Source organism: Abrus precatorius, unplaced genomic scaffold, assembly GCF_003935025.1.
Source record: "Abrus precatorius isolate BTA unplaced genomic scaffold, Abrus_2018 Scaffold3, whole genome shotgun sequence".
NCBI classification, from domain to species: Eukaryota; Viridiplantae; Streptophyta; class Magnoliopsida; order Fabales; family Fabaceae; genus Abrus; species Abrus precatorius.
The window spans coordinates 6,470,724-6,496,028 of NW_020874373.1; the positions used below are offsets into that span (position 1 = coordinate 6,470,724).

At 31.1% G+C, this 25,305-nt stretch overlaps 3 protein-coding genes across 11 annotated transcripts; 1 reads left to right on the forward strand and 2 right to left on the reverse strand.

The window, feature by feature from the left end:
* Positions 1 to 178: 178 nt before the first annotated feature.
* On the reverse strand, positions 179 to 2,117 carry LOC113861274 (40S ribosomal protein S24-1). The gene is made up of 5 exons (XM_027493983.1): positions 1,978 to 2,117; positions 1,518 to 1,559; positions 1,181 to 1,351; positions 554 to 640; positions 179 to 465 (listed from the first exon to the last, which is right to left on the reverse strand). Exons 1-5 carry the CDS (start codon positions 2,047 to 2,049, stop codon positions 424 to 426), a joined length of 414 nt encoding a protein of 137 aa, XP_027349784.1. The 5' UTR covers positions 2,050 to 2,117; the 3' UTR covers positions 179 to 423.
* A 1,332-nt stretch (positions 2,118 to 3,449) lies between these two features.
* On the forward strand, positions 3,450 to 10,366 carry LOC113861272. 3 transcript variants are annotated; one of them, XR_003504177.1, is made up of 7 exons: positions 3,515 to 4,277; positions 6,856 to 6,958; positions 7,647 to 7,702; positions 8,285 to 8,449; positions 9,287 to 9,348; positions 9,614 to 9,727; positions 9,818 to 10,290. XR_003504177.1 is itself a non-coding variant. In XM_027493982.1 (6 exons), exons 1-6 carry the CDS (start codon positions 3,651 to 3,653, stop codon positions 9,908 to 9,910), a joined length of 1,158 nt encoding a protein of 385 aa, XP_027349783.1. In that variant the 5' UTR covers positions 3,450 to 3,650; the 3' UTR covers positions 9,911 to 10,366. The 3 variants fall into 3 exon arrangements, 1 of the variants encoding a protein (XP_027349783.1); XM_027493982.1 differs by lacking the exon at positions 9,287 to 9,348 and having other exon boundaries at positions 3,450 to 4,277; positions 9,818 to 10,366; XR_003504176.1 differs by having other exon boundaries at positions 8,285 to 9,348; positions 9,818 to 10,212.
* Positions 10,367 to 13,105: 2,739 nt separating this feature from the next.
* LOC113860670 (probable serine/threonine-protein kinase WNK9) lies at positions 13,106 to 16,624 on the reverse strand. 7 transcript variants are annotated; one of them, XM_027493145.1, is made up of 10 exons: positions 16,424 to 16,575; positions 16,304 to 16,341; positions 15,884 to 16,111; positions 15,503 to 15,723; positions 15,087 to 15,244; positions 14,572 to 14,998; positions 14,111 to 14,477; positions 13,611 to 14,068; positions 13,500 to 13,571; positions 13,269 to 13,469 (listed from the first exon to the last, which is right to left on the reverse strand). In XM_027493145.1, exons 1-10 carry the CDS (start codon positions 16,496 to 16,498, stop codon positions 13,405 to 13,407), a joined length of 2,109 nt encoding a protein of 702 aa, XP_027348946.1. In that variant the 5' UTR covers positions 16,499 to 16,575; the 3' UTR covers positions 13,269 to 13,404. The 7 variants fall into 7 exon arrangements, with proteins under 7 accessions (XP_027348940.1, XP_027348943.1, XP_027348944.1 ...); XM_027493144.1 differs by having other exon boundaries at positions 13,269 to 14,477; positions 14,572 to 14,690; positions 14,736 to 14,774; positions 14,859 to 14,998; XM_027493140.1 differs by having other exon boundaries at positions 13,269 to 14,477; positions 14,572 to 14,690; positions 14,721 to 14,998.
* Positions 16,625 to 25,305: the final 8,681 nt, after the last annotated feature.

The window sequence follows — 25,305 nt, forward strand, 5'->3', positions numbered from 1 at the left end:
GATGTAAGAATTAACTAAGCCAAACCGTGGGATTCAATATTCCATACCCGATAACTTTACGAAAATAATTCTGTTCTAACTTTGCGTACGAGGCTCGTAAGTAGCTACTTAGCATCAACAAAACAACTTTCAAGATAATCTGCTAGCAAGCAAATAATGTTGCTACGTTTAGGCCCAATTCACGCAGCATAGTAACTCTCTAGCTCGAATCTACTATATTTGAAAGCAAAAGATAAACATGAGTTCTCAAAATTGTTCATCGCTAGTGCTCAAAGTCTCCAGTTATAACCGAACATAAATTAAAAAAAGGATCAACACTTGCACTGAAATATCTCATTCTGTAAGCCTAGCCTAAGATTAAATAGCTATTACAAAAGACGGAAACCAAAATAACCTTAAAATTGAAATACAACGTATCAAAACTTATTTCTTTTTCCCAGCCTTAGCAGCATCAGAAGCCTTGGTCTGCATAAATAACAAATGACAAATTTTATAATTTAATCAAACATCAATCACCTAAAAGTATGCAAAATTATTGCTTGCTAAAATTTACCTTCTTCACTCCACGAATCTTCTTAGCCCTATTCTTTCTCTCCTTCATTTGTTTCCTTGACTTTTCTACTTTAGTGTCAAGACCGTTCTGAAATAGAAGGATACTTAAGTTTGCTTACACAAATTACAAAAACATTGTTAAGAGACATTACAAAAACGTTGTAATTCTCAAGTCAAATATCAGATAACAAAAAGAGAGATGAAAAAATATTGAATGACAATAAGATTAGGTTGCCAAATGAAAATACATGAAATCAAGACATTGTTAAAGAACAGAATGAAAATAGTCACCATTACCAACTATGAATAAATGCTTCATGATTTTCTCAAAAATTTCTAATGAATCATGAGGCAAACACTGGCTTACCTTGATGTTTCTAAAACACTGACAAAATACCTAAATATGTATATGGAGTTCGAAATAAGCAATTGCAAGACTATAAGTTCACCAGAAGGAAAAGCGACAAAAAAAAGAAGGAACAGTGGCAATATATAGAGAAAAAAGTCAGCAACAGCAATATTGTAAGGAGTGTGGTACTGCAATAATCTAAAGAACATAAATCAAAAGGTATATATCACAACATAAACAAAAATTAAAATGAGGAGGTTGCGTTGATTGCTGACTCACCCTGATAAGTCTGTACTTGGGCTCATACTTCTTTGCATTGTCCACTGAATCATAAATCAATCCAAAACCAGTGGATTTACCACCTCCAAAATGTGTTCGGAATTTGAAGACAAATACAGTGTTAGGGTCTTTCACTTCGTACATTCTTCCCAACTTCTCCTTAAGCTCAGACTTTACTCCACACACAACAAATTTATAGTGTTTGATAATGCAATTGTCAGTCCATAACTACTTAAAATACTAACATCCAACTGCTAACTTTAAACATTAAAAGCTCCTGAATTTCTAATATGAGCCGTTTAAATTGAAACTTGAAAAAAATCAGAATTGAAAGTACCTTGGAAACATTTGCTCTCCCTGGATGAAGAACATCAACAATCTGCAACCCAAAATAAATAAATAAAGATTAGAAGGTGCCAACGCTAGAAATTTCTGACACTACAATTGGGACAATTACCTCCAAATTCCATATGCCAAAAGACAATTAAGAAATCCGAAACATATGTTGTCCAACCATATAGATGTGATAATCACACAAATTCCTTTAGCATTTTCAGATCTAAAGCTTTCTAATATTACGTAATTACAAATAATCACTGTATTCTATAACCACATAGTTCAAACGAACCTACACGATTCTAATAGTCCATAGAAAAATAAAAAGCGACTTAGAATGACGAATGCATTCCCCTCCGTAAGGAATTGCGAAGAAAAAAAGCAAAAAAAAAAAAAAGCAAATAAGACTATGAAATTAATATTACAAGTTGTCGTTTGCAGAAAGGGAATGGAAAACTCACGAATTGCTTTCTGGAAAGAAGCCTGTTGGTCATGAACTTTCGGGTTCGGATAGTTACGGCCTTATCCGCCATACTGTTCAGAGGTGTGGAATTAACAAAACACAGATGCAGTGAGAGGGTCACAGCTCCGCAACACACACTAGGGGAGAATGAGATATGAAACCTAACCATTTTATATCATTAGGGTTTACATGCCAAATGGGCTGGGCTTAAAACTTCAATAGTGGGCTCATGGCCTTCTGAATCTAAATGTAGAACAATAAAACTGATCGTGATGGAAGTTTGATTCTTTATTTTCAATAACGGTGTGTTTGTCATACAATTACATTTTTTTCATTTTATAATTTGCATTTTACGAGCTTTTATATTAATTTTTTTTGTTTTGATTAATTATCCATCTAAGTGATATTTTTAATTACTGTAATTAATACTTGAATTTCTCCAATTAAATCAAATTGGAATTGGAATTGGAATTTTTTAGTTTTTTCAATATAGAAGAAACATTTATTTATATGAGAATATATTATTTTATATTAGTATAAATTATGTCTATTCTTATGTCGTTTAAAATATTGTTATTAAATAATCTTCTTCAAAAACAATTTGTTGGATTAAAAGAACTTACCTTATAGATGACGTGTATAAGTTTTTATATTAATTCAATATCATTTTATATTTTATTTATGTACATCAAAATCAATATAATATGTATTTTTAAAGATATATAAAAAATTTATCATATTTTATAACTATTTAAATTTAACAATTTTCAATACAAATAATCAAGATAATATATCATTAAAATTTAATTATTGTATCAACAGAAATTATATTTTGTGTAGAGTTGGTGCAATATAAAATTCGTGGTTTAATTAATCAGAAGTCCAAAATAAAAAGCGGGGTTTGAATAAGTGAGCGTGTAAATAATGTCTTCGCTGATAAGTAACAATGAAATATTATTTCGTAAGCATAATACATGTGTTTTAGATAAAATAATTGAAATCACAAAATATCAAAGGTTTGGTTAAAAGACAAAGGAGTATGGTAAATGGATCTGTTGGCGTTTAAACCCATTGTTTTGTTCAGATGTAATTGACGGGGTGTGTTTAAGAAGAAGAGAAGTAAAGCAAGACAAATATGAACAGGATGGGTTCGTTCTTATGGACACCAATGGTAGATTAAGCAGGGATCAATCATATGCTCAGATTATCGTAAGTAACGAATGTCGAATGTGTTGCATTGAAAAGGTAACGTTAATTCTAATTGGTCAGTTATGAAGAAGAAGAAAAAAAAAACCATGAAGGAAATTACAAATAAGTTACGTAAAGCAAAATATAGATTTTTGGATTCGAATTTGTTATAATTAATATTTGCTTAATCTTTGACTGGTATTGCAAATTTATATTAACCTATTATAAAAATACACTGATATGCAGTGTGGATAGAGCGACGTGGCATGGTATGTGGAAACAATAGTTGCGATGAAAGTGAAAAGGACAGAGATTTGGGGTGCCTACCTGGCCAGAAGCTACACACAAATCCCCTAATCTCAATACTGCCATTTCCGCAAATCGCTATTTCCTGTTAAGAAGACGACACACACACACACACGCACGCATACATATCCATCTTCACATTATTATTCTCCCAATTCAAATTGGATTGGTTTCTCCATGACCATGTCCATAACTCTGTTACTCCAACCCAACCCCTCCCACTTCAAATGGAACCAATTGCCACCGCCTCCGAGTCACGCTTTTCCAAAACCCCATAAATTCATTCCAATACCCGACTCAAAACGGCGAGTTCCCGCTGCGTATAACGGAGTCAAATGCCTCTCATCTCCGAATCCACAAAACTCGTCCAATTCCCAATCCACGTGGGAAGTTCTGGCGAGTACGGTATCGAATGCGCTGAAGGCGTTGAAGAAACCAGCCGTAGCTGCGCTCTTGGTTGGGCTTTTGTTAATGTATGATCCAAACGCTGCGTTAGCGGCATCTGGAGGGAGAATGGGAGGAAGGTCCTTCTCTTCATCTTCATCTTCATCGAGGAGTTACTCGGTGCCGAGGACATCGGGCCCAAGCCCAGGGTTCTCTTATTCGGCTCCGTATTATGGGCCTTCTCCGTTCGGTGGGGTTTATGTTGGGCCCGCCGTTGGGGTTGGTGTTGGTGCCGGGTCCAGTTTCTTTCTCATCTTAGTGGGATTCCTCGCTTTTGTTTTGGTTTCCGGCTTTCTTTCGGATCGCTCTGAGGGTAGTGTGCTCACTGCTGCCGACAAAACCACCGTCCTCAAGCTTCAGGTCTGGTTAACTTTCTTCTTTGTTTCTTCATTGTTTCACATATAAGTCAACCATTTTGCTATGCTTCATGGTTTTGCTATTGCGTTTGAAATTTGAGCAACTGTGCTTGTGTTGTGCATGTGGCCAAGGTTTGTTGCTATTTTAATTAGGTTTAGAAGGTTCCTCTGTCACTGTTTTGTTAGCTACCGATAGCATTGCACGGTGTCAGTTTTTTATTATTCTAAGATCCTTGGTGAATTTCAATGGACTGTTGTGGGTTGTAGGGATTGTACGAGTAGCAGATGCATCATATTTGGATGGTTTGAATTATGTATTGACAGATGAAGCTCCTGAGTATGGGATTATCTTTTTTTTATCTATAATTTGTTTCTGTATTAAGTTCTTTAGAATATACCAACGTGTGTTGGTCTAAGTGGAAGGGACTCGGATCTTTCAAACATGTGGTCTTTGGTTCAATCATGGGATTAATGTATTTGGAAGCAATACGGGAAGTCCCTGCTTTGGTGGCGCCTAACAGCACTGCAATAGATTAGTCTAATAGTTTCTCACGTACTGGATGGGAGGATACTTTAATAAATGAAAACATGCACTTCAGGATAATAGAGATTGCCTAAACTTGGGTGCATTTTAAAATTAGTTTTATTTAGAAGGCAAAAATAATCATGTTTGATCGTTGGAGATGGTGATGGCAAGTATAAATAAGACTGAGGGGATTGAATGGGTCATAGTGTATAGAATACATTTGTTTTATCGTTATGGCACATACAGAAGGAAAGAAACAAAGCAGTGTCCCTAACATGTAAGGGGAACAACTTGACCCTCTAAACTGTACCATGAAAACTGCTCATAATACACTGCACTCTTCAAGTTGCTGAAGGAGGTACGTAAAGGCTATTGCTTATGCATTGAAGTAAGCTGTGCAGTTCTAGCAGAAGCTGTGGCCCCTAAAAGGGGCTGTAGACTGCAATTGATAAATAACTAAACAAAAGTTTAAGATGCTTATTACATGTGTTCTTTCATTTATTGAGAAGAATAATAAAGTGTCCAAAAATAGCACTATTGAAGAATGATCAAAGGGGAAAAAAATCATGAATTGGACAGTCTACAAAGAAAGTATAAATTAGGTAATTGATTTTCTTGTTGCTGATGGTCTAACCTTGACCTGCGTCCCTTGACATACCCCTCCTTGTATATTGTGTATACTTGTTCTCGTGTTTTGCTGAATGAATTTGTTTAATTGAGCCACAATAAATGAAAACACAGGATAATTTTATTTAGTTTGGGGAATTGGTTTAGGTGTTCTTTCACTTTGGTTTTTATTTATTGATTACATATTATGAAAGACTGTCACATGCTATGCAGATTCAGCCACTTGGTGTGGCCAATGGAAACAAGAGTTTTGATTAAAGTGAAAAGAACAGAGTTTTGGGGATGGGAATGGGATGATTCACAAGACATGGCCCATGGTTGCCTACCTGTCCTGGGCCACAGACAAGTCCCCCCTGTTGCTATTTCCTATTTGGATGAGGAGAGGGGGAGAGAGAGAGAGAGAGAGATTTCATGTAAGATATTCAAAATCCTTGACATTCATTTCCCCAAATATTCCTCTTTTGATTTTATGCCTTCCTCAATTCTCTCAGTCCTTGCCAATTATCTCTGATTCAATTTGTGACTGTGCCTGCAAGTCACAACTTTGTTACTTGAGCTAACCCCTTGGACTTGAGACGGAAGCAGAACTTCTTTGTAATTTGCTTCACATTGCACATCTCACTGCAATCACAGTTTCATAAAACCTGATGAACTTGCTTCTATATTCCATGCAAAAAGTTATGCTATATCTAGTGTCAAATGTCTCTTATCGTACAAGTGAAATCAGAAATAAGAAAACCCAAGTTTTGAAGCCCCATTTGTGGGTTTTGTCAATGCAGTATGAGAAGTGCTGAAGCTGTTATGGAAACCAGCATAGCTGCAACGTTGCTGTGGGGTTGCAATTAGTGTACCACCCCAACTCTGCATGAACAGTGTCTGAATATTGAATGCGTGGGAGATCTTTCTGTTTGCTATCTTTATTCAGTGGTCAGGTTATCCTTCGCCCCTAGCCCTACACAAGGCATCTCTTTCTCGGTGCCATATATTTGCCTTCTCTGCTTGGGTTTGGCAGTGGTGGTAGTTGGGTTTATGTTGATCCTGCTGTAGGGTTCAGAGGGGGTGCTGGCTCCAGTTTCTTTCTTGCTTTAGTGGGTTTTGTCACTTCTATTTTGGTTTCTAGGTTTCTTTTGGATGGGTCTCGCAATAGTGTACTGACTGCTGTTGAGGAAAACAGTGTGTTCAAGCTTTGAGTGTGATCAGATTTGTCACTGTCACTTGCAGTAACAGTTTCTATCCTGGGTGCTGGGATTAGCATAAATCATTTTTGCTTCATGTCCTTCCAATAAATTGTGTCAGTACTGTTTCTTACCTGAAGTTATGCATGTTCATTTAGATTTACAAACCATTGTACAGCAGAAACTGTGTCAGTTTATTCATGATTCCTAAATCTTTGGAGAATCAGTTTTTCAATGGAGGTGTTGCTTTTTAGGTTGGATTGTTGGGGATGGGTCGCTCACTTCAAAGGGATCTGAATAGGATTGCGGAAGTTGCTGATACATCAACTTCAGAAGGTCTGAACTATGTATTGACAGGTGAAGCTCCTAAAAATGCAATTTTTTTTTCTCTTCTTGATTATTTGTTTGTTATCACATATGGATTTTCTTGTAAGGTTTACTGAACATGTTTATTATTTTTCTATTTTGTGTAACAATTAATGACGGATTGATGGCAGATTTAAGTAAAAATTAGTGCTTGCTCTGTAATATTTGTGTTCTAAGAGCTTTAAATTATGATCTTTGCTTAATCGCAATGTAAATATTTTATTGGGGGGACATTTTATCCATTGCTCCAAAAGAATATATCTTCTTTAATAAAAAAGAAAAAGAAAATCTTGGAGAATAATGTTAGATGCATCACAAAATTTCACTTCATATGAGGATAGTTCTAAGCCTCAAGGTTTATATAGCATAACATAATTCTTTTATGTTTCAAAATGGCAATTTGCATGTATTAATGTGTAAGCAGTAATGTTGACAGTACACTTCCATTCAAAGTTAGGAATAAATCTTCTAGATTTAATTTAAGATATACACTTTTCTCAACGTAGTGTGGATGTATGAGGGTCAAACATATTGCCAAAATATAGAAATTCTTGAAAAGGAATATTCAGTTTTAACTATCAAACCTATTGATTGTTATATGATATATAGCATAGAACAACTTGGCTGTATGATCTACTTTTTATTCTAATTTACTTTTTTACTTGATTTTTTGTAACAGAGACAACACTAGCTTTGCTCCGTCATCCTGATTACTGCATTTCAGCATATTCATCCGTAAGTTACTTTAATCTCTAAACCTCCATGGAATTCTTGACATTACCGTATAGAGCACAGCTTTGTGCTGTTAGTCATGTTATTTTTTGTTCACCGTTGATGGCTTGATATTAATGCACAGTACAGTATCGATTTAAGTGCTGTCACTGATGAAATCTTGTAACATACTACATCCGTCATTTATATACTAGATTGTCACTTAAATTTTAAAGAGAAAGTGGTGAAGTGGCTAAAGAGCTTTCAATTCAATGCTATTAAGTACTTTGTGCATTTTTGGTTTTGAGAAAATATGAGCTTTATGTTATAACAATAGTATTATTCTTTCGTCCTAAAAAATAGTACTAAACTTTACTGTAATCTGTTGGACAAGTTGATTGTATATGATATCTACTAGAAAACATTATTTATTTGTTTTTTTTTTTCTTTTTGGAGAGTTCACCATCAATGAAAAATCTTTCCAACCTTACATATAATTTCAATTATACTCTATATTGACCTTACCTGAAACATCTGCTGCAGTAGAACCATCTGCAAATGAGTTTAAAGAAAGTTGAAAGCTTGTATTTCCTGATAATTTTGCAGGTGGACATAAAGCGGGGTATGGAAGATGGGGAGAAACGTTTTAATCAACTTTCAATTGAAGAGCGGGGAAAATTTGATGAAGAGACTTTGGTCAATGTTAATAACATAAAAAGGCAAAGCACAAGAAGCCAGAGAGCAAATGGGTTCAGCAATGAATACATAGTGGTATCATCTCATTTTTCCAATAACTTTCTTATTTGTGTTTTCAAGATGTTGTATTACCACCTGCATTGCAGTGGTCCATATTTTCACCATGCACTTATAATTAACTTTAAAAAACATAATGAAATCATATTATTACACATTAACCTGCATTAAGTATGAAATTGGAAAGACTTCACCTATGACTTAGTACATTTTATGTGCTTCATACATGTTCAAATGTCCAGGTTTAATATTGCTATTCACAACCATATTTAGAAAAGATATTTTTCTATCAGAAAAATAAAATAGAAAAGATGTGGAAAAACTTTGGTCTATGAGGTCCTGACGCAAGTATTACACTTCCAGCTTAAAAGCATATCGCTGAGAATGAGACACTTAGTTAACTGTTTGTAGATTTGACCTTCCTAATAGGAACATTTTTGCATACCATTGGGGATAGTTCTTGTGAATATTTCAAAGATGAACCTTGTTCACGTGCCTAGTATAGGTCAACAGTCATTCCTTCTATGAGGAAGACAACAAGACCAATGAAGAAAAGGGAATGAACAGATGAAAATCAATAAACCAATTGAGAACATCTCTCTCCTGTTTTACTCTTCAGAAACCTACAGTTCTCTTGTTATGTTTGTTGGACATCAGCACAGTTGAGTCTGATTGCCTTTTTCTTGTTGAAGAAATAAGTTGTTTTAAATGGGTCTCATGGTAATGACGTACACTGAATGAATTTGGACTGAAACTTCTTTTTGATGCTTTCTTTCTCTCTCTTGATGTTGTCAGATTGTAATGATTTGCTTGCTCTATAACTCTAATGCATCTTCTTCTTTCCAAATTACATAGGTACATCCGTTAACCTACATCCATGTCTAAGCAGGCAATCATCAATCTCCTAAATTCAATAGGCATGTAACTAGAGTAAACTGTATAAACCTGTTCTTATTTTTTTTTGGGTTCAAAAATTTTGAATTTAAGCCCTGTGAATCTGTCCAGTGGGAACAGAAATAGTACATAGAAGGGATAAACAATTTCTTTCATGATGTAGATTTTTTAACTTTTTTACGTTGGTCATACTTTTCTTTATTTCCAACTTCTTCTCAGAAGGGAGAAGACTGAAGTTCCATGGGGACAGTTCTTAATTTTCTTCTAATTCATGCTCTTATATATCAGATAACAATCTTAGCAGCTGCTGAAGGAGAACATAAACTTCCTAGCATCAATGGAAGTAGAGACTTGAAGGAAGCTTTACAGAAACTTGGATCCATTCCTTCGAGCAAATTATTGGTAAATCAATGATACGTTGTTAGTCCTTTTGCAAATGTTCCAAGTTCATTTCCTTGAAATGATATCACTATGTGCTTGAATTACTTGCAGGCGGTTGAGGTGTTATGGACCCCACAGAATGAGAATGATACTCTATCAGAACGGGAGTTACTTGAAGATTACCCACTTTTACGGCCTTTGTAAACTGTGATGGTATGCTTGCATGCTGCCCCTAGCCTTCCAGAACTACGAGCTGAAATTGGGTCGTGATTGCATAGTTGAGGATCATCTCCAATTATACCGAAATAATAACGTTAAAACTATTGAGATTGTCCTGCTACTCAATCTGCAAGGCTATTTTCAGCTGTCACTTTTGAAGGTTCAAGCTTAAATATTGATGGTGTAAGTTGTAAAAATTACCAGTAGGATCAACTCTAAAAAATATGTACAATTTTACCCACAGTCATTGCATCATTTTAATTTGAAATAGATGTCTTCTCTGTTTAGAAATTTTCCCTGCTGTTAAATTCGGTGAACTTTTCAGAATTTATTCGTGCATGACTGCATGCTACTGGAATACATTTTTAAAAATTTTGAAGTTTGGCAAGTTGTGATCATAAAATAAAATAGAACTTCAATGTTCAATATTTTATTATTCTTATTATTATTTTGTTATTTGTCTTAACGGAAGCCAAATATCTAGTCGGAGGAATTATTACTTTTGAATTTTGATCGCATTTGCTGACTTAAGCTCCGTTTGGCATTTGCTAGCTATACAAGTAGCCTCAATTTTAAAATCTATTTCAGTCACAGCCTACAGAAGCGCTCAATCATGAATGTGGAGACATTTATTGACTCCATGACAACATAAAAAAGGTCAGCACCATCTCTTAAAGATGAAGTCTAATGTGAATAACAACTCACTTGAGTTTTGGTTTGGTTCCAAAGAATTAAGATTTTCTTTTTGTCTAGATTATTATTATTATTATTAAATTCAGAGGCTAAAATTAAAAAAATAGAGAAATTAAAACTAACATCACCAAAATATAGAAATTGAAAAACATATTTAAGCCTGGTTAAAACATTCAAACTTATAAATTACATCGTACAATTGTATATTAAATGAACCCTTATATTTAGATTTCGCTAGATCATTGATGATTTTGTAAATGATATTATTCCTTTATTCTTTTTCCCATAACTTTGACTGCTCTACAAATTAATACTATAAACTTTTAAAATCTTAATTATTTTTTAAACTTGCTGCTATAATAATAATAATAATAATAATAATAATTATCCCTCATGGCCTAACCTTGGCTTGGAATGAAGGGTTAAAGGAAGGTTATCTACTACTCGGATTCCATGAAGGCACTTAGAATGGTTACCAATAACTTTGTTTTGTTTCATAAATATGGACCAATCACCAGCTACATTCACAGGGCCGGGCAAAGAGATTGTAACATTTCTATTCTTCACTCTTTTAGAGAGACAAACTACTGTGCTGATTTCTCAGCAAAGCTTATGATATTTGCAACATCAACGCTGTTATTCTTCTTTATTTATCTCTGAATATTTGAATGAATAATCGTATATTTCCAAATTTATCATATTCAAAACATTAAACAAATAATTAATATCAACAATTTATAAAGTAAAAATTAGATATCAAATGGGAAATCTCTTTATAATAGTAAGGTTAAGATTTTGACTTTTGATAGAAGTCAATAGGTACCACGTGATCAACCTCATTTAATAGGGTGAAATTTAAGTGTTATCGTTTCTGCGGCAATTTTTTTTATGAATACATACTATATCATAGTAAACCTTTTCTGTGCATGAATTGACATCTAATAAATCTAAATACTGACTATTTTATTTATATATTTTTTCTAATACTAACATGTCACGACAATAGCGATATACAGATAATAGGCAATTTTATGACTTTGCCACAATCTGGTTCTTCCAAAACTGATTATTCAACTCATTATTATCATGTTTGGGTAAACTATTACAGAATTTTTTATAAAAAAAATAATATAAAAATGAATTAAAAAAATTTCATAAGTTAAAAACAATTTATATTTTTTTATTTTTTAAAAGTTTTAAAAAGTTCTCTCATTTAACTTCTTTAAAATTTAAAGAGATAAATTGTTTCTAACTTATGAGAGAAAATTTATTTCTTTTTTATACTAATTTTTTTATTCTATCTCTAAAGGTTTATTTAATTAGAACTTATATGACTTTAAGAGAGGAGAGGATGCTCCAAAATAAAAATAAAATAGAACTGAAATTCGAAAATAAGCATGAACAAGGTTGCCAAGTATAACAAAATATCCTTTTTGCACCCTTTTTCATCTTGAAAGTAAATTTCAAAATATTCTTCTAAAAATTAAAGTCTACAATGTATTAAACTCTTAAATTAAATTTTCAAAATAAAACCTAAAATATGCAACAACAAAAATAATAATGTAAAAAAATTATCAAAATTAAGCAATTCATTCAATTCTGTAAGCTGAATCGTACATCCAAACGTAAAGTATAATACTTTATAATGTTTTATTAAGATATCTCAGGTTAATTAATTAAGAATAGAGCTAAAAAAAATTTTATAAGGATGTGATTAGTTCTGCTCTTAAGAGTTAGTTTTTAAGAGTAACTTAGGTCTAAGTTTTTTCATATTTTTTATTTTTAGATCCAATCATATTAATTGATTACCTTTGAAAACAACCACATCATTCATGATTGAGAAGAAATAAAGCAGAGGGCAATGAGCAAAGCAAAAAGCTCAGAAATCATCTCATTGGGCAACGCCCAGTCAGAACTGACACACCAAATAATATATGTGAACCAAACTCTAAAAGAAAAGTAAGAAATAATTGATTGCATTGTCATTTGTCAGTGTACCTTCAGTCCCCTTCCTTCTCGTGCGCATTATAAAATAAACGAATTTTCTTCCTGTGAGTACTAATTTTAACAATATAATAATGCAGCGAAGTGGGAGAATTTTCAATGCAGCAACTAGTACATTAGCCCAACAACTTATTTAGAGCGTATTTAGATTCATGTTTAAGTAATTATGTTCTATACTAATTTTTTATATTTTTGTTTTTAATTTCACACTTAGTTGATTTGCTCGGAATTTAGAAATAACCAAACGGGGTGTTGCACCAAAGCACTAGAATATGCTCGTTGTTTTGGAAGAATCGTGTTGGGTAATTGACTAACATAATTGGGCAGACACCAATGTTGGGTTGAATCTCCACGCGCATTAGTTGAAAGGTGAATTTGACCCAGTTGCCACACTCAATTATTGCAGTTCTATTTCGAAAAAAACACACATGCAATTCAACACGTTTGTTTTCTGATTCCTACTTATTCCAATATTTGTTTCCAGAAAAAGACTACGCCAAAATAATACGTAGACTTTGACCCCGTATTATTCTCAATGTTATACAAGCCATGTATAAGATCTCCACCATCCTCACAAAAAAAAATCTGATTTTTCTAAATATATGACACTGTTCAGTATATTGATACTTTTGTAGGACAAGGATTTGGTATCATTGTGTGAGGAACTTTAAATTCCAAGAAAATAAAAGAAGGGGGGGGGGGGGGGGATCTTGAAATCAGATAGCCTCTATGACTGCATATACATGTAATATACAAAAGAATTCAACGACTGCATCATAATATTATAAATCCACAGCATCAACTGGAAGGGAGACTGTTCTGTGTAGTGTGTCTGGAAGCAACGACCCTGTGAATAAACTCTTAGTTATAACCATACCTTCTTCATGGGAACACATCACCTCACAATTTTGGGCCCTTTGGGTGTCCAAATTGGGGTGCCGCTTTTGGACTTGAGAATGGCAATTGGAATCACCATTCCAGTAATTACCTAATGGTTTTAAGCGAATCCCATGGTCAATTTCGTTTACTGTTTGTGTAAGGGAAGGTAGCATAATGGCTTGTTCTGTTTTGTGCTTTTTATCACTAGTATGTGAAGATTTAGCTGCTATACTGAACGGTTTATCCCCAAGTTCCCTTAACTTCATTTGGTATTTTGCTTTGATCCATCTTAATTCTTGTTGAACCTCTTTCTCATATTCATTCTCAAGGCCAGAATATAATGAACACATAGTAGAGAAATAATTTCCTGATAAACTTCGTAAGGAGTTTCCTGCATCTGGTGCAAACTTGTTTTCCCAACCACCCTTTCCTTTATCTTCTGCTAAAACTGATTTATCTAACTGCTCACATTGTTCATCAGAGTGGCTCTGATCAGACTCTACTGGACTCAGTTCACAACTTTCATGATGATTCCATAGTTCCTCATACTGCAAGCAGTCTGATTGGCTTGATTTGGTCGGTGCATCCCCTCCAACATGATTGTCATACTCCTCAGATTGAAAGGTAATCTCCTCAAATCGCCCATGCATTGAAGTACATCCATGCCGACAGCATTGAGGAAGCTGCGAGTTCTTTCCACCTTGATTATGTGTAAGAAAATTCATAACATTGTCACCAGAAGTATTATTAGACACACAATAGTGACAACAATTTTTATCTACAAAATGGTTAGTTTCCTCAAATCCTGGTCCTGGCTTCCATTCAGGTACCAAGGAAGCTATTTCCCCGTCTATCATATCTGCTATTCTGTTAACATCTTGGTCAGTAATGTCGAGCTCTGCAACCATTTCAGCTGCTACGCTTAGTGCTGTGTCGATCTCTATGTCAAATGGGAAATAAATATTTCGAATACGGCCTGTCACATAAATAAATCAGATTGTCAATCTTAAATTGCACCCTGAAATATACATTGGGATAAAGTATCAACACAACAGCAGTGACATTCCAACCTTCTTTGTCTGCAATTCTGAGTCTCAAAAAGATGCTGCCATCATCTTTCCTCTTGCCTTTGATGCTTATGTCAACGTCTTCGGATTCATCATCATGGCACTCAAAAAGTTCGATTCCACTTGGTTCAATCTCAGCTGGTTGAGAATACCAGTCTCCTTCATACCCAAAACCATTTGAATATTCAGAACTTAAATTACTATAGCTCTGGCGGAGATCAAAGAATGGCTGATGGATAAGAGGACCCAAGTCATCAAATGATCCACTGTCTGTCGGACCCAAATCATACTCATAATCATCGATTTGGAGAAAAGGATCATCTAGAAGCTCCCTTGCAGAGAGTCTTAAGGACACTGTCGCCAGGCATTTCTCAACAAATTGACGCACTTCTGGATCCTTCACCTTATACAAAGCGTCTGGTTTCTTACCCTGGAGGTGTAAAATGTCAACTATATCTTGCTGATACAGAAAAAAGAAAACACTTGAACGATGGAAAAGATAAAGAAAGCAATCTTACAGAAATAACTTTTTTGTAGATTTGAGCCGGATGGCTGCATTCGCTATAAGGATATTCAAATGTGACCATTTCTAATATGCACATACCAAAGGAATATATATCAACTAATTCGTTATATGCCTCTTCATATACTTCTGGTGCCATGAACTCGGGCGTTCCTGTAGAATTATAAATTTATCAGATAAAAATCTAACTAGAATTACTGATCCTTGTTCAAATCAATCCTCTAATTATCTAACAACACCCCCTTAGCATTGTATATCATGTAGTTTCATATGTTGCTATCGAGTCATTTTCAAAAGGCTGCATCAACTAAGTGAGTGAACAAATAGCAATTGGTGTTGAGTTGGCCGGGTTTTTTCTTGATACCTTCTTATACGATATATATGCTGACATGAAATAGACAATAAACATACCTACGCAATGAGCAGCATGAGACTTCCGTAGAATTGCAGCCAAGCCAAGATCTCCAATCTTCACTTCCCCTTGGTTTCCATTGACAAAAATATTATCACATTTGAGATCTCTATGGATCACAGGTGGGTCATGGCTATGAAGATAGAGAAGTCCTCTAAGGATCTGTCTACACCAATGCTTCACCGCTCTGATATTAACTCTCTTATGCTTTAGCCTATACCTATTTTGATAATTAAAATAAGTGAAAGAATAACAACAATAATAATAATACTAGACCTCAAAACCACAAAAAAGGATAACTAATGGCCATGACCATATGGTATATATACTAACAATGCAGAAGGGGGAGAAAGAATAATTAAAAAATCGAGATGACTCACTGTCTAAGAGTCCCAGAAGTGAACATCTCAGTGACGAAGTTGATATTCCTATTTGCAGTATCTACCCAAGATGTGTAAAATTTCATTATGTTTCTGTGCTTCAACGTCTTCAAGAGATGAATTTCACAGTAAAGCCTCTCAAGATCTTCAGGGCTTTGCAGAAAATCATACAATTTGACCTGGTTCCAAGCAACTTCAATCCCTTGAAACTCATCAAATGCTCTATATCTGCATCAATTGAAAATTATAAAAAATAAAAATCAAATGCCCATTTCAACAAACTAAGAAAAAAACAAAGAGGGGCCTCAGCTCTGATGTAATCAGTAGAGGTAATCCCCAGGAAGGAAAAAAAAACCGGAAATTTGAGAAAAAGAAGGAAGGGGTGAGACAGAAACAAAAGGAAAAAAACAATGTTCATACACTGTCTTGGAAGCTCCTTTGCCGAGGATTTCATCGTACTGCAACAAAGAAGAAGATGATGATTGATGAAAGTGACGAAGGAAATGGATAAGAAGAGAAGAAAGAGGCATAGCTACTTACTCTGCCATATCTGCCAGTTGGATCAACCTCAACAAACTCAGAGCAATCCGTTTCAAACTCTTTCACACCATTCATCCTCTCTCTCTCTCTTGCGATTAGATTTCTCCTTTTGTTCTTCCTCAATCCCTCTACAAATACACACCCAGAGAGAGCCAAACCAAATTTTACTGCAATCTCTCTCTCTCTGTCTCTCTGTCTCTCTCTGTTCTCTCTCTCTATATATGTGTAATACTTATTTATATAAATATCTGTAACCTATTAACAGAGATTTAAAATATAATAATGAAATTTATTTTTATGAAATAATAATTGAAAATTGGCGATAGAGAAAAACAAAGCAGAGGAGCAATTTTACAGTACCGGAGCCACCGACCACGACGACACGTTATAAAGTATAAATAACAAATAAAGTACAAAAAGAAAATACACAAATTAAGATTAAGGAGTGATATTCTTTTTATAGGGTATTATTTCGATGTAAATAAAAAATTTATGATAAATGATCTAATAAAAATAACAAATATAATTAAAATGTATGTATGTATTGATAGTGTAAAATTTAGATTAATATTTATGTATTGTATAAACACCAACTTGGTCCTATTTATAAAAAAAGAAAATCGAGTACTTCTTCAGTTTAAATAGTCAAGGACCTTATCAGTCAAGTTAAAAGATAATTAATCTAAATAAATAGTGATAATTAAATTATTATTTGCTGTAATTAAAAGGCTAAAATTAGAGTTAACTCATAAATTTTATTAGCCCATAATAATGTGTGTAAAAAGAAAGTATGAAGTAAATGGTTGACTTTTGATTATAAAATAGTATTTATTGCTTAAACTGATAACTTCATCAGAATGTCTTTTGCAGGTATATCTCTTCACGTCAAATCATATAAGTAGTGTCAAGAAATACGTCATCTCAATCTAAAAGAGATGAGAAGATAAGTAATTATTCCCTAGGAACAATTTAATTATCGATTAACAAAAGAAAAATACAAAAATATTATTATTTTTAAGATTATACGTAACAATGAATTGATTCGTATTACTTGATAGATTTTTCTTTTCTTTTAAATAAAGTTTTATTTATTTATTTCAAGACACGTGACATCTTAATCCAATACTTTTTAGTAAATAAATAGTACTCTTTTTTACAAATTTTACTTTCCAGTTTTCCTGTTCTTAAATAAAATATTAGTTTGCTTACAATTCAAGCACCAAAGTATCAAATATTTAGTAAAAATAATTAAAAAATAAATATTAACAAAATTCTAATTAAAAATAAAATTTTATATTTTTAAAAATTATCTTATAAGTTAAAATTAATTTATTTACTAAACCAATTGATACCTACAAAAGAAAGGATTGTACTTAAGGGTTTAACGTTGCATTAATCTTTATCCGTGTAACTTTTTTAAGTAAAAATTAAATTGTTAGAATAAATATTATAAATATATATTAATAACATAATATCTTTACCAAAAAAATATTTTTAATTTAATAAATTGTATTAATAAATAATTTTATTAATATAAACATGCTTATATTCAATATTTTAGTTTCATTAGTCAAAAACTATGTTAACAGAAAAAAAAAACATAAAATATCTCAACATACTTTTTGTTTTTAGATATTTGTTTTTAAATGATAAAAGGTTATGGGCCAATTGTATTTAATTTTAAATTATTCAAACAAGGTTTTTCTATAAAAAAAAACTTTTTAAATTAATCCTTAAAAAATAAAACAAAATCAAGTTTATAATAAATTAAACGAGTAAAAAAATACTTTACAGTGTTAAATTTCGTCAATTAGTATTAAGTTGGTGAATGAAATTTTAATTCAACGTTGTCATGTGTCCTTAAATAAATTTATAGCTCTTATGAAAAAAAATTGTATTTAAAATTAATTCTTAAATTTTAAAAACATGTAATTTTTAATAATTTAAGTAAGATTTTCACTATTAACTTTGGTGAGTTTAGGTGTAAGAGTTAAATGTCAACAACTTTTTTTATGGATCAAATCCAGATGTAATAATTTTTATAAGGATAAAATCTTATTTAAACAAATGCCAAGTTAATGAAATTTGATATGTCTATAAATAAAAAGTGACAATTAATTTTGTTAAAAAGAAAAATGAAAACCTTTAATATGCTTCCAAAATTATTGCTGATAAATGTGTCTATAAACGCGAGAGATAGCATGGAAAAACATAACATTAGTTATATAAATGAAATGATTACTGCAATTTTACCACATCTTAGTTACATAAACCACAAATTCACAAGATAGTCTTCTCGATCGAATACACCTTTTTTGTTTTTGCATGCAAAAGTCAAAAGGAGTTTTGACCTAATCGACCACCCAAAAGAACAATGTACGTGACATGGGGACATTTCTTTACAAGGTATTCAAACTCACAAATAAATAATAATTATTCACTCAAAATCGACACAGTCTTTATCAACATTATTTTAATGACATTGATTAAAAAAATAATTTTTTTAATAAAAAGGATTTTTAATTCTTTAATCGATGCTAATATCTAAAATAAATAAATAGTCTAAAAATCAACTTTGAATCGTCGCCTAACTTCTTGGCATTAATTTAGGTGTCATTATACACTTACTTTTATTTGCCATTTGATTCCTGTTTAGATCGTTTACTTATCAGTTTATTTAGCCTTATTCGTAACGTAAACAAAATTATTTAAAAATATATATTTATTATATTAAAAATATAAAAACTAATAAATATTTTTAATAAATTTTATTATTATTATTTATTTAAGTTTAAAATTAATATTTTCTTAACGTATTTTTTTATAAAAATTATAGTTCAAGTTGAAGAGTTAAAAGTTGTTTTTCTTAAAAAATATTTTTTAAATTTTTAATTACTCTCTTAAAACACTAGTTAACAATATTTTTTTAATTATATGTATAAAAATATATAATAAATTTTATATATTACTAATATTAAATACTATATTTTAAAAAAATCAAATACTATATCTTTAATTACAGTTTATTTATTTATTTATTACACACCTTTAAACACATTAAAAAAAAAACTAATTATGTCCAAGTTAACTTCCCGAGTAACTTGTACAGGCATGATTTGGTAAGTAATTGAGATACTTCTAGTAAGTTAAGTGCACGTGTGAATACGTGCATGCTAATATTGCACATGTTTATTTATAGTTATATTAAATTATATAAGGCATTCTCTATTAAATTATATAAATTAATTAAAAATATTTAAAATGATTATTATATTAGTTTTGAAATTTTATTTACAATATTTTAAATTTATCTTTATTTAAAGTTTAAATTTGTTTAAATTTATATTTAAAGTTAAAATTCAGCTAAAGGAAAAATATGAAAAAGAAACAATAAAAAAACTCTGTAAAACCCTTTATATTTATGAACCACAATTTTTTTTTAAAAAAAATTATAAACAGGTCTGATTATTTATTTATTTTTGGAATGAAGTCAAATAATAGTACAAGGAAAAAAAATTGAAGATAAATATGTTAAAAATAATGATGAATAAATAGAATTTGTGTTTATCATTTGGATAGTATAATTTAGTTAAATTTTGAAAGAATAAAATTTAAAGTATTGTATAAAAATAAGTTAAAGTAAAATATATAAATATAAAAATTTAAACAATAAAATATACACAATTAATTAAAAATGAGTATACTTTTAAGAATATTATTTAAAAAATTAATATAAGATAAAGTTATAATATCATAAATACTATTGAGCTTATTCTTCAGTTAAAAATTAGAACATCAATATTAAAAATGAATATATATCAATTTTAACTGTAATTAAAATCGCCGCAACCATAAATTGACTTAGTCGTGGATTCCGTAAGTTCCGTACATTTTAGACTAAAAAATGAAAACAGAAGGCGTGACCCTAAGTTAAAGCGAAAAGCCAAAAGAGAATAAAACAAACGGAGTTATTAATAGGAAAAAAAAAGATAAAGGGGCTTCTTTTTTTTTCACTTCACAATCGAAGATTATGCTGTGCGTGTGCCAATTGGCAACCACAAACCTTCTTTATTGGACTCTTATTTTTCTTGTGTTCATCTGGAAAATCAATTATGTCATCACCATTATCTTTCTGTCATTCTTCTTCTATGTTCATAATTCAATTTAACTTTATTTACAAAACTAGTGGAATCATGATTAATACAAAATATGGCTTGAAGGTAGTTGATGATAAAGTAAAAGATTTACTGTGTTCTAACAAATGACAGAGTATTCTATAATTTTTTTTGTATATATGAAACAATTATAGTAATTATTGATTTTAATAATAGAGTTAATAATATATTTAAAAAAAATATAAATATATTAATATAATTTAAAGAAAGTATTTAATATCCTTTCAAGTTTAAAAGTACTGTAGTAGCTACCTATTAAGAAAAGAAATCAAACACTAACAATTAAAAACAACACCAACCAAAGTATTATGGCAAATCAAACACGAACAACCCTTAAAAATGTACCCCTTTTTTTTTTTTTATGAGTGAGTGTAAGAGAATGGCTCTATATTTGTAGGAGTTATCTGAAAATGTGAAATGGGCATGTGTGGTGTTTGGAGGTTAGGGTGCATTGATTGCCAGCTACAGCACATGCACACACATAAGTGGGATCGTATGCACCTGTTCATCACAACTTTCTCCACATCTGTTCTGTCAATAATTAAACAACTAATCAAGAATCCAACAACAACAATCATTTTAATTTATAATAAATACATAACAACAGTTAAAAGTAAGTGCATATTTTGTGTTGTTTATTTTTTAAAACTATCAGTATTTTTCAAAGAACAAAATTAAAAATGATTATTTTCTAATTTCATGGAAAAAAATTTACCAAACATAAATTAGTTTTTTTAAACTTTTTTCAACGTGTAAATTTTATCTCTTAAAATTTTGATTCTTAATGCACTTGTAGACTTGAAAGACGTTGTATGTTATTTCTAAATTAATAATTTTAATATTTAAAAAAAATTATCTTTTTATTATCTATTAATATAAAATTAATCATAATAATTATTTTACGTTAGATAGTACATAATATCTTATTGATTTATAAAAAACAATATAAATTACTTAAAATTTTTCTACGGAAAAAATTGTCATATTTTTTGTATTATTTTTTTATTAATATAATTTATATTTAACTTTCAAATTGAGTCATCAATTTTAACATCACATCAATAGAGAAAATAATCACTGATTCAAAATATAAATTTTTAGAAGGACTTACAATATACCACAAAATATAAAAGGCTTGTTTATTTTTTATTTTTTAAAAATGTTTTCTCTCTTTAAAAGTTAAAATAAAAAATCGTTTGGTAGAGTAAATTTTTAAAAATTATGTTTAAAAATATTTTTTTTATTTTCAATTATTAAAACTTAAAAATAAAAAAATTACAGTATTTTGATTTATTTACTTTCTCGTCTTAAAAGCAGTTTTAGAAATTAAACTAAGAAACAAAATTTATTTTCATTTTCTTTCTAAAAATCATGTCTTAAAATATAATTTTTAAAAATAAAAAATAAAAAAAGGTCTAAGCCTCGTAACTAAGCGTCTTCTCTGAACAGTGTACGTTTAGTTAGTTTGGTCTCAAAGCAAAAATACCATAACATGCAGTAAACAATGACAGGTGTATGTGCGTTATTAGTAGGTGAAGATATATCAATATATATAAATTAATTAGGTGCAACTTATTTCTCAGCTTATTATTAATGCTCTTAATGATGGTTGATACGTAATTAGATTAATGTTTATCTTAATCTTTAAATATTCCACATGTATACCTTAAGATTCTTACTGGGATTTGCATATTATTATTATTATTATCAGTCCCCAAAGGCCATCATTTGGGGTTTTTAGCTTCAAATTTTGGTATCATATATATATTTTAACTCTCACGATTCAAGCAAAGAGTTGAAGGAATTCGAGCAAATGGATCTGCAACATCCAATATCGAATAAAGTTAAAGAGAAAAAAGCTTATGGAAGCTAAATTAACTACATGCGGAAAGTGTAAGCAATATACGTGCTTTACAAGTCCCACACCAAAAGATGGCCTAAAAGATCATATATTATATTAGAATCATCATGGCACATGCATGTTTATAGAAAAGATTATGGAGCACTTGCATCATCTCGTTCACAGTCACAAAATGAATAAGGCATGCTGCATGCATTTAAAACGATGTCTGCTTCTTCCCATGGTGTGTATGTGGGTACGTACTTTGTACGTATAGTTTTGTGGAGTCCAAAAGCAGAGGCTTTTCCCTGTTTGGTTTATTCTTAACTGTGCCAAATTGAGAATTCCATTAAGGGTCCCATAACTAGTGCTGGCGACAGCGAAAGGGAAGTAGAGCTCAACCAGCTAATCTTGGCTTTAATATTTTGGGAACATTTTTTCGGTGATTAAGATTGTGGAACACCCAATACGTATCACGTCTCATGAATTTTTGTCAAAAAGTTTTGGGTTGAGCTAGTGGCTACCTTTTTAATGATCATTATTTGGCTATAGATAAGGATCGAAGTTTTTTCCCCCACTCTTGGATGTCTTTTTCACCTAGTGCCTTCATTCCACGTTAAAAACTACCCCCCTTTCTGTATTCAACGCAAATACCCTCTTTAATCACTATACTATCATGGCTGCCAAGAAAGTTCCCCTCAATAGATCATTTCCCCCAATCTCTCAAAATAATATTTATACTGCTCATTCATATAACCTTTTTCTGTGATAAAGATAGAGATTGAAAGAAGAAAACAATCATGAAATAAAATGATTGAAATAATGAAACCATATAAAAAGTAATTATATTATATAATATATAACTCTGAAAAACACACTAGTTAATTTCTTACAAGTCCTTTAAATTTTCTTTTGTTTCTAAATATTAACAATGAGGAGTTCTATACTGTATACCAACAATGGCTATTTTATTGTTCAAATAGGTGATGGAATTATTCTTCAAAAACACTGCTGATTCGAAATGTAGGAAAGACGAAGAGAAAGATCATCTACGTAAAAATATAATGGAAAGATATATACAGACTTTTGACTAAGAAACGATATAATTTACTTGCAATTGTTCAACATACAATTCTTACATCTACGAAAATGAATAATAAATACGAGGTTATATCGCGAAGCAATAAACACTGTAATGAATTACAACTTCCATTGTTTTTTCTTTTATTTATAATATATATCAAATGCATAAAATAATGGCTTCAGGTACTGAGAATAGTGATAAGGGCTTTAAATGTTGAAAGTCTCCTAATCCTTAACATTTGTTTTCTTTTATATATATATATATATATATATGTGTGTGTGTGTGTGTGTGTGTATGTATGTATAAAAGAGATATGACTCCACCAAAATAAATAAACACTAAAAGGAACTTTAGTTTGTCAAACAAGATGTGTAATTCCTACTTGTCATTGAACAATTCTTCTGAGAATCAATTTGTTAGTTTCTAATATTGAAAGCTTCTAAAGTAAAGGGCAGCGCTGATGGTATGGTCAAAAACTAAACGCTGTAAATGGATATATGGCGTTAATGGAAAGCCATACATCATTGCATCCATTGTTTCTTCTAGAAAGGATGGAGCAGCCAAGCCAAAGCTGTATTTTGTTCGTGGGGAGGCTCTGATTTGATTAGCATATACTCTCAGTGCGCTACTTTCTGTAAGTTTTATTATTATTATTATTTAATCTCTATAATATTACATATGATATATACTAAGATTCGTATAAAAAAATTATTTGTTGGAGTAATGGATGGACACTCTCTTAGATTCATAGAATGTGTTGTGTTGATTAATTTACACATTCTCAGACATACAAAGAGAGAAACCTTTTTCGTAAAAGAAGTTTATATCAGGGAAAAGCTTGCCCTCATCTAAAGTTAACCAAGACCATCAATCTTAGTGGGAATTTATAGCAGGATCGTTTAGCTATCAGTGGGTTGTTCTAGAACCCAACCTAACTTTACAAGAGCATAAGGTTGATCAAGTGAGGTAATTAACCCTCGTTAGCATAGATAGAACAATGACAACTCGTTAACTAAGATTATTATGGATAATTACTTGATTATAGTTTTTAATTAATAGTTTTGTAACTCATTAGTTAAGAGTAAAATGAAGATTAACGACTTGTGTTAAACTAAGTCTCCTTAATCACTCATTGACCACCCACATAATTAAGTACGCTAAATAGATAGTGTAAATCGTCTATTTGACAACATAGTTCATCTCAACCTGAATTTTAAAAAAATTAAAACTCTTCGTTTAGCTCTGGCAATAGTTGGCAACACATTAATTTTTACTAATTACTGTAGGTGTCCAAATTTCTAATTGTTATACTTATTAAATCCTATTTTATTTTTCATATGAAAAGGATAACAAATAGTTATAGTTATAAAAGGGAAAGCAAAGAGGGAGGGAAAGACGGCTGTTGATGATGGAAACAAAAAGAGAATGTGAGATTTAAGGAAATAAAATGACGATAATTTAATTGATATGATGTTATGTTAAACAATGTTGTGTTTAACGTACGTTAAATAAATTTTAATTAAACAATAATTAGAGACCTAACATGACCTGGACAAGAATCTAGGCAGTTTCGCTTTGATTTGGGTTTATTAATTTGAGGCTGTAAAAGAATAATTTTGGTTTATTTATTAATGCATATTTCAATTAATATATTTTAAAAGTTAAGTATTGTTTTATATTTAAGTTTAATTTTTTAAAATTATGTAAATATAGTCTTAATTTGTTAGTTAAAGTCCATTGATGTTAAATTAATAAATACTTTGAGTAATTAATTTTATTTTTG